This window comes from Cyprinus carpio, chromosome A16 (assembly GCF_018340385.1).
Source record: "Cyprinus carpio isolate SPL01 chromosome A16, ASM1834038v1, whole genome shotgun sequence".
NCBI classification, from domain to species: domain Eukaryota; kingdom Metazoa; phylum Chordata; class Actinopteri; order Cypriniformes; family Cyprinidae; genus Cyprinus; species Cyprinus carpio.
This window is the reverse complement of record NC_056587.1, coordinates 12,890,084-12,900,093: the sequence shown is the minus strand read 5'-3', so window position 1 is coordinate 12,900,093 and position 10,010 is coordinate 12,890,084. Positions and strand designations below refer to the sequence as shown.

At 35.5% G+C, this 10,010-nt stretch overlaps 1 protein-coding gene across 2 annotated transcripts; it reads right to left on the bottom strand.

Moving 5' to 3' along the window:
* Positions 1–101: 101 nt before the first annotated feature.
* On the bottom strand, positions 102–5,792 carry LOC109104865 (protein Wnt-4-like). 2 transcript variants are annotated; one of them, XM_019118178.2, is made up of 9 exons: positions 5,575–5,792; positions 4,972–5,169; positions 4,589–4,742; positions 4,098–4,182; positions 3,091–3,222; positions 2,868–3,010; positions 2,643–2,783; positions 1,118–1,280; positions 102–988 (listed from the first exon to the last, which is right to left on the bottom strand). In XM_019118178.2, the coding sequence occupies exons 2-9, from the start codon at positions 5,058–5,060 to the stop codon at positions 819–821; spliced, it is 1,077 nt and encodes a 358-aa protein (XP_018973723.1). In that variant the 5' UTR covers positions 5,061–5,169; positions 5,575–5,792; the 3' UTR covers positions 102–818. The 2 variants fall into 2 exon arrangements, with proteins under 2 accessions (XP_018973723.1, XP_042628697.1); XM_042772763.1 differs by lacking the exons at positions 4,972–5,169; positions 5,575–5,792 and adding an exon at positions 4,917–4,961.
* Between the last annotated feature and the right edge of the window lie 4,218 nt (positions 5,793–10,010).

The window sequence follows — 10,010 nt, the reverse complement described above, 5'->3', positions numbered from 1 at the left end:
CTTAATATTTATTAAAGAGTCTTGTGTTTCCACAAAAACAGTAAGTCAGATTTGCCATCACAGTAATAAATTACTTTTGTTTTTGATCAAATAAATGTAGTTTTGGTGACCCTAAGAGACTTGTAAAACGGTTTTAAAAAATCGTACCGACCCCAGCATTTTGAATTTAATTTATTAATTTAAAATGTCAATCAATAATTAACAAAACAGCATATTTCCACATGTAGGATGTCAAACTATTTTATTTTAGGCCATATAGATTATAAAACTGAGACAATGGCAGTGAGCCTCTATGCAGTAGGACGAGCCGAAACAAAACAGCTAAAGCCGGAGAGTTTGCAGGTGGAATTTTCCATCCAGAGATAATGCCACACAGGCATGATGAACTCAAATAAATAAACACAATCAGCAAAACTGACAGTAAACATGGGAGAGAGAGCAACTCTTGACTAGAATTTAACGCTAAGGCCTTAGACTAAACTAACATTCTTCTGCTATTATTCAGAGGTTAATCGCAGCCTTTAAGAGCGTTGTCTGAGCAAGTTAGTTAATGGTTTTGTATATTATGTGTATTTGAACATTTAAGAAATGTAATCGTGCCTGTATGTTCAAGTTCAACACTTTACTTTTCATCAAAAATGCAATTGCAGATTAAAATAACAATCTGTCACATCTGAAAGAACTTTAAAGTCACCAAAAAGGAGACATGATGCAGAATGTTTTAAATGGAGCTGGTTTGTTGTTCATGTAGGAATTAATGCAGGCTGGCATAAGATGAGGTGCTTCTGGTGTGTTTGTGCGGTTTTTCCAGGTATGTCTCATTCTTGGCAGGTGTGTATGAGCACTGTGTTCTTACACTGCTGGCAGCGAACTGAGCAGCACCAGGAGAACTTACAGGAGCAGCGCTGAACCACCTCAGCCCTGCCTGCTTGAAAACCTGGGCCACAACATAACAGTTCACATCCATCCGGTGCCAACCGTGAGGTTCCTAGGATGTGGAACAATAGAAAAGGTTAATTAAAGAGTGATAAAATAACACATAAAACCAGGGAAACGATTAGAGAATTAATAATCAGATATTATATACGAGATCAAAGATAAATTTTTATGCTTTTACCATTACAACGTCGTCCTGCAGTGCCAAGAATGCCATTGTCTGGATCCAAGCGACAGAAATCTGGTGAAGGAGCCAGGTAAACCAGGTCCCGTGTGGCTGGTGGCTTCACTTGGGGGTCCCTTGGAAGGAGAGCTGTGCGAGAGCCCACACGTGTCAGCCGTACCTAAGCAGAAAGTACGACAGTGACCCTTGACCTTAGATACACACATTTATGCTGCCTTCAACACTATGGCCAAATTCTAATGCAGCATTGCATGTATCCTTCACAGAGAATGCAATCACATAATGCAGTGTGAAAAACTCAAAAGCCATCAAAGCACATTCAGTGCTTAAAAATAATGATAAAAAACTCTTTAGCGCCGCACACTCCCATGACATACTATAATCAAATCATCTTCCCTATGTTCTCAGGCTACATATATGCATATTTTGCAATAAACAAAATATATGGTTTCTACTTCTATAGACAACTGCTTTAAATCACTAGTTTAATATTTAGTAGTTTAAGTTTTAATTCCTTTTTTATCCGACTGTCATTTGTAGTGCTTCATGGGATTTAGTTCTTTCTCTCATTAAAGCCATTAAGTACATAGTCTTGTACCTTTATCTTTTTGTCTGAATAACTAAAACCGTTTAACTAAAACCGAATAACTAAAACTCAACAGAAAAACAAACACGTCAACATACATCAGCGTGATAAGAACTACTTAAAGTTACAGAAACCATCTTTGGGAAAATGTATTAGATTTTTTTTTAGTATGGCACAGATCCCATTTGTTTACATGGAGAGGCAGGGTTTATGACCGATATTGCGGACAGCCACCAGGGGGCGATCAAAGAGTTTTGGCTTCACTTTTCAGGATACAAACAAAACCAAATTAAACCCTGCAGCTCGTGATGATACACTGATGTGTAAAGACACAAAATCTCTCAAATGGACCATTGAAACTCTTTCTACCATCTCAATTGGGAGTGTCAGTGGTCCATTTGAGAGATAGGTGGCGGTAATGCACTTTTAAGTCTGCGATCTGCCGTAAAGCAAGAAGAAGATGCCTCACGCGCAGGCTGAAGAAGAAGAGCAAATGTGCTCAATACAGTTCAGACATTGCAGTGAAAATCAGAGGTAAAAAAAGATATAAATGTTGTTCAGTTTCTTGCACAGACTGACCGTTTTGTGTCTTTACACATCAATGTATCATCACGAGCCGCAGGGTTTAATTTGGTTTTGTTTGTGTATGTTTTATGACTCTCAAAACCGTGATTCCCATCCATTGACATTATAGGACTGACAGACTGCAATGGTTTGAGTTAAAAATCTCCGTTTGTGTTCTACTGAAGAAACAAAGTCACCTATGGATGCCCTAGAGGTAAGTAGATAAACATCAAATTTTCATTTTTGGGTGAACTATCCCTTTAAGAGGTTCCATCTTAGTTAGGATTCTCCCTTAGAAGACAGCTACCTGTGTAGGCAGTAGTCAGCTAGGCAGCTCAGTAGGTTTTGGAATATAGAGCCATTATGACATACCTCTGTGGCCCCATCAAAGCGTTCTTTTAGCACAGCACCGACCCGGCGGAACGGAGGCATGACCTTCCAGCAAGTTCTGAGCTCACAGGACCCCGAAACACCATGACACTTACACTCAACCTGCATGTTATGGAGGATCGCCTGTATAAAGATAGAAAAAAGCATGAAAACCAATATGCATTTGACGATAAGTTTTGATTTTAATAAGTGAAGCATCTTGCTTGCCTTCCGTCCTGCTTCATTATTGTGAATGTTCATTAGCGGTCGCCCTGACGACATGCCCTTAGCTCTCTCTGGCTCGTCCACAAAGGTCTGAGAGAATGCAACGCCATAGGACAGATTATCAGAGCAACCTGACCACTGGAAACCTAAGGGTGATTGAGAGGCATATGTTTGACATGTTTTTATTCAAGAGAATTTTTGGTTATAAATGTGTTTCAATACTCACCTTCGGGACTGACCCCCCTGACCTTTCGGTCACAGCCGCACCTCTCCAGTTCTCCCCTGCTACAGCCCCGAGTCACAGCCACAGCAACTGCTGCTGATGAAAGCGCATGGACAAAAGCCGCCTCACGGCTACCTGAAGACAGCACATAAATGGAACAGGATTAAACTAACTTGTTTTTTTAATGCTGACAGAAATGATTGTGTTTTGTGAAACGAATGTAATAAGAATATTGGTAAATGGTATTTTATTAATAAGCAGTCATTTAATAACAATACTCTGAAACTGTGGTTCTCAAGCTTTTTGATTTGAAGGCCACCTCTTGTCCAACACAATATTTGAAGGCCTTCCTATATATGCTTATATTTCTGGTATTTCTGTTGTAATTATGAAAACTTTGTAAAGTATTAAAATTTTTATCAACAGAAGCTGGAAGTGTTGGTACATTGAATTAATTAACTGGTTATTCCCAGATTCAAGAACTGTATTTTCTTTAATAAATTTCTTCAAATAAACTTATTGGGGGGACAGAAATACTATTTCAGTGTATATCTTGATTTTTAAAAAATTTAGATTAGAGTTAGATTTTATTATACTATATATATACTGATCATTATTAAAGTACTTTTAAATCATCATGTCCCCATGAAAGTTTTCTGATACCTCCTAAATATTTGAGAATAAAATAGTAAAAAAAAAAAAAATAAAAATATTTATAATATATATATATATATATATATATATATATATATATATATATATATATATATATATATATATATATATATGTATATTTATTTATTTATTTATTTATTTATTTTTTTACCCCAAAAAAAATTGGTCTTCTAAATAAAATTTTATTTAATTTGAAATTATACACTTTTAGTTTATTATACCCCATACCAGAGCCATGATGGTAAAGTTATATGGATAATTGCTGCATAAAATAATGGCATAATCCAGTATGTTATGTTCTGATACTGTATGTCATGACATCATTTTATTGTAACCTTGGTTCATGACTCGTCCAAAAATATTGATCCCGCGAGGGGTGGTGGAACAGTTCCAGCGCCGGTTTCGGAACTGATGTTGACACTGCAGTGGTGAAAATGCAATAAATATCTGTAAGTCAGAGATTTGTATGAAACTGTTTAAGTTTAAAGGTTAAAGCTCAGTATTTGTTAAATATTAATGCTAAAATGTGACCGGGGCTAGTTGTCACAAACAACAGAGGATAAAAATGGTCTATGTGAGTTCAATGAACTATGTTTTTTATCGGGACAATAACAGTAGAAATGTACAATACTTTTTGTGTGGCCAGAATGAGATTCAGAAAGAGCTCTATTGCCAAGTGTGCTTACATACACAAGGAATACGTCTTGGTGACAGGAGCTTTCTGTATAAACATTTTTGACATGATTCTTTACCATCATGTCCTTGAAAAAATGAATGTCAGTACTGTAAGTACACAAAATTGTCATTGTGTTTCAGTCTCTCTCACTTCCTCAATGACCATCTCTGCAGCCTTTCGCACAGACTCCATGACCTCCCCCCGTGCCCGGCACACCCCAACTTGGCCTTGTGTCAACCCCCTCAGTCGTCCACATGGTTCTGCACCAGACACAGGACGTGAGCGTGGCAGACGTGCCAGAGAACTACAGAGAGAATACATCAGAGAAAAAACAAAAAATTTAATAGTATCAAAGTAAAATAAAAAAACAGACATATAAATAAAAGGACAACGTTTTGTAGGTAAATTGAAAACAGCAGGAAGAGGCAACAAATAGAGCAGAAACAAAGAAAGTGTGTTTGAGAAAGATATATGTTACCATCTTTTACAAGTTATGGCATAGCAAACAAACGCTTTCATACAAGCCAACTTACAGCCAGTTGGTTGCCATGGTGAGGTGGGGTGCCCATAGCAACAGAAGGAGGAGTCGTCCCGGGAGAATCACAGAGGAGACCGTTGGCATCAGATTGCCTGTCTGTCTGACTACCTGTCTGTCTCTGAATTAGTGATCAACTCTTATTTCTTTCCGTCTTACAGATGTACCTGTTATATTGGGGTTGTTCCCCTCATATCTGTCAAAATCAATAGACAGGAAATTACATTACTAAATTTTTTACATTATTGTGTGATATAATTTTATGATATGATATAAAATTAATTGATTTTAATTAACAAAACCTGAACTGCTCATACTTAATCACAATTTTATGCATATTCATATGCATGACTGTTATAATAGCAATTAAATTTTGACAGATTATGACTGGCATCAGAATATATTACATATATTTGTTGCTTAATGAGCATAATGCAATCTAAACAAGGCAATTCAAGAAATTCAAACCAAACAGTCTGACAGCCTTTACAATTTAAAGATTAAAGAGAGGTTTTAAATGTGATATTTCTAATGTAATAAAAACGATCTAATAAAGTCAATCATACAGTAGGCAAAAAAATAAAAATAAATAAATTTTTACCACTTTGAGGTCCAAAAGGATCCAAAATATTCCTGTTGATGAACTGCTCAAATTAAGTTTCAAATCTGCTAATTATCCCAATATCATTAACTTGATCAATTGTAATAATTTCCATTAATTTCACTAATGTTCTGATGATAAAATGCCTCTAAGTTGTAATCTTATTGTCACACAGAGAGAGATATTCATCTTATGACATTGTTATCTATAAAAAAATAAAAATAAAAAAAAAAAAAACTCAACATTTTTTTTTTTGTGTAATATTATGGGGAGGGGGGGAAAAATATTTTTATTATAGATATATGTTGTGAGAACTTTTTTGTTATTTTATTTTTTTTTATTCTCTATCAAAGTTATCCCTTGTCCCAGCTAGCCAAAAAAATATTTCACAATAATATTTTTATCCTAAGCAAGCACTTCCATTTCCTTCAGATCTGTATCAGTATATGTGGGGGGAAAAAGTTGCCAATAATCCAATTTGTCTGCCAAAATGAGCAAATCCAAAGGTACAAAACATAAGTGTGGATGAAGTGATGGTTGTGGGGTTATAAAGGAAGGATGGATAAAGGGTGGGAGGGTTGGAGACCGCAGGGAGGGGAGGAGTGAAGGTTTTGGCCATAGTACATTTACATTGAGGGATGAGCTTGAACTCATTGTCCAATTTACTCGGGACGTAATACGTGACCTCTGCTTAATGAGTCCTGCAGGATGATGCGTGGGATTATACAAATACTAACACGCTCGACTGTGTGTTTGTGTTGTGCGTCAAAAAAGAGGGCAAGTGACCAAAAGTTGAGTGCCAAATCACTATCTAAATGCATACATCTGTGTGTAAGTGTGAGAGAGAGAGAGAGAGAGAGAGAGAGGGGGGAATTCCTTTTGTCAGTGCATGTGACTTGAGCATCTGTTACCTAGTATCAGTGAAGTCTGCATCAGAATACGTTGCCCTTAAATCTTGAGACTCTCACAAAAGAGTTGCGCGTGAAAGCCAGCGGAAATTGGCTGAGAAATATGTTCCTTAACAATAAATAACCTGATAGATAGAACAGCAGGGGAAGGGTGCTCAGACCTGTCCTGAAACGGGCCTGTGTGAACGTGTCTTACCTAATGTTTAATTTTCCCAAACTTTTGTTGCTCTTTTTACGAGTGCCCCCCCCCCCCACTTTCTTTCCTCCCTCTGCCCTGCTCCCTCTTTTTCTCTCTTCATATTGTCTTCGAAGAAGGAATGACATTTAGACAAGGAGGAGAAAACACAGTGCTGACAAATATTAGAACTGAGGCAAATAAATCACCAGAAAGGGAGAGAGAGAGAGAGAGAGAGAGAGAGAAAGAGAGAGAGACTATTAGGACAAGATTTTGGATTTCATGGATCTGTGGCCCTCAAAACCTAGTTGGACAGTTAAAGGGGAAGTTCACCCAAAAAAGAAAATTCTGCCATCATTTACTTACCTTTCACTTGTTCCAAAGCTTTATGAGTTTCTTTCTTCTGTTAAGCACAAAAGAAAATCTTTTTAAGAATGCTGGTAATCAAAGGTTGATGGTAGCCACTGACTATAATATAGTTTTTTCCATTCTCTGGAAGTCAATGGCTACCATCAACTGTTTGATACCGACATTCTTCAAAATATCTTCTTTTGTACAGAAGAAGAAAACCCATACAGAATTTTGACAATTTTCATTTTTGGGTGAACTTTAAGCCAATTATTTATATAACTATGGACATTTTCACTAACATTTGACATCAATAAACAGAAAGTGTCTTAATTTTTAACAATCTCTCTCTCTCTTTTAAATTATTTTAAACCTTACAAACATAATTTATGCCTTTTTTTAACAAATACCTTTTAGCATTTTATGGAATGTATGATGTTATATGATGTTAAATATTAATACATTTTAAATGCATTTAGCTTTTGTGGCTCAATATAATGAAACTATTTATTATTTATTTTAAGCATTTAATCTTTTCATTTATAAAATTGAGCATTATTTTGGTTTTAAATGTTTAATATCTGCATTAATCTTTTTATACATTTTGTCCTAAATATTCAGAAATTTTAGACTTAATTACATAATCAAATTATTTTGTTGCTTTTTTTTAAAAAAATCTGCAATAATGTTTTTACACATTTTTGTCCTAAACATTCAGAAATTTCAGACCTAACATAATTGCATAAACTACAATACATAATTTTATTTCTTAGATATATCTCTATAGTTATAGATCTTGTGAAATTTTTACAGAACCATTTACTTAAATACACCTCTAAGTCTGCCTTACTGCTGAACTCTCCTGCACCTCAGAAAGCAAATAAATAACTGTGCCCTCTTACAGATTCACTGCCTTTCTCTCCATTTGAGCAGTGCCCCATCTCTCCCCTCCCTTGTACTTTTTCCACCCCTCTTCTTGTCGTATTCTCTGTTTGTGTCCTGGTGTCCTTTGCAGTGACGTCTTGCACGTCTCCCTCAGCAACGCCATGACGACCTGCACCCTCAAGTCATGTCCGGCACCTCTCTTCTCCTCATCTCTCCATCCGCTCAACACTTGCTCGTAAATAAAATCTCTTCTTTTTAAATATAGTGTCCAATCTGTCGGAATCTGTTTTACACTCTCATTTGAGATGTCACAGTTGCTAATTGTGGCTGTTTTGTTTGATTTAACATGGGGTTCAGGTGGACACCTGTGCTGGACTGTGAATTACAGTTTAATAGTGTTACTGATTATTTGAGAATATTAAATTTTGCATAATGTTTGTAATGTATATGTATCTATGTATCAGTATGTATGCACATGTGTGGGAGTATTTTTAAATAATTCAGTAATATTGAACATTAAGCTGCATATTTTTATGTTAATATAATTAAACTATTTATTTGTATACATAATTTAAAAAATATATGTATAAAAATCATTTATATATATATATATACATATATATATATATATATATATATATATATATATATATATATATATACGGTATTTGTGTATGTACATATATAATTACAGATTAATTTATGTAATCTGTTTATACATTTTTATAGATAATTCATAATTTAATAATTATGTAAATATAAATTATAGAATAAATAATTTTAATACTTATTCATTAATAAATATAATCAAATGATTAATTATATTAATTTATTAATATATTATTATTATTTATTTGTATATATAATTTGAATTAAAATATATAATCTGAAAATTATTTGCATTTGAACATGTATATATTACACACACAAATTATATATATTTTATTATTGTATTATATATTATTGTATATATATGCAAATTAAATACAAATTCACTTGTGTGTGTGTGTGTGTGTGTGTGTGCTGTTAGAACATGCATCCTTACTGTAAGAGCACAACATGACTGCACACAATGATTATTATTGGATGGCTTGTTGACCTCATTCTGGAACGCTTGCACTGGGTTACTGCGGACCACAGAGAAAATATTATGGGATAGAAATGACAGCTCTCCAATCTGGCAATCCCTCCAATCCAACCCAATATTTCATAAACTACACTCATTCAGTCAGTGTTCTGTAAGAACTGAATGAATGCCAGAATGACTTTCTGTAAACCATTGCTGAGTCTTGTTGATTTTAAATTAAGATTGCAGTAACCGATCCGTTCTGGTTTACAGGACCTAAAGTTCATGTTCTTTGTTTGTGAATGATGCAGTTCACCGTCTCATCCATCCATCTCACCACTGGATGTCCTCACTGCTCTTTTGATGAGAGGGAGGCAATGCTAGAAAATTTGTTTTTGTTGCAGGATTGGTATTGGCTTTCACCTGGAACAAGCATTTATAGTAGCCCATGCAGAACAGATGCTTCGTTTTAACTGCGTCCACAGTGTCAACATTCCTCTGATCTTCAGGAGAATATTATGGGATGGAAGTGAGTGTGGTGGAGGGGGCTGGGGGCTGCAGGGTGAAACCCCCACGATTGGTAACTGTGGGCTACACCTAAGCCCCACCCCCCCTCCCCCAATCACCATGGTGACTGATCTACTTTAAGCAGAAGAGTGTGCATAAGCATGTGTGTGTGTATTGGGGGGACATGCTCCTCAAACACTGATACATTTCTGCTGCTGTACAGGAGAGATACACCATCATGTGAAAAACAGAGACTTTTGTCAAAGGTGGATAGGACGTAGCATTCAGAAGACAGTACAATAAAATAAGCCTAGAGCTATCTCTCCTCTGCTGCATATCAAAGACAAAGACTTATTTGTAGCATTCATTAGACTGCAGTCTCTTAGATATAAGATCTGAATAAATACAAACTGTCCAGTGAATACTGTGACCTTTAACCTTTAAGATCCTTTAAAGAAACCCTTCATGAACCAGGCCATAAGGCATGATTCCTGTAATTAATTACATAATTAATTAAAAATGTATATGATATGATAAGTATATATGT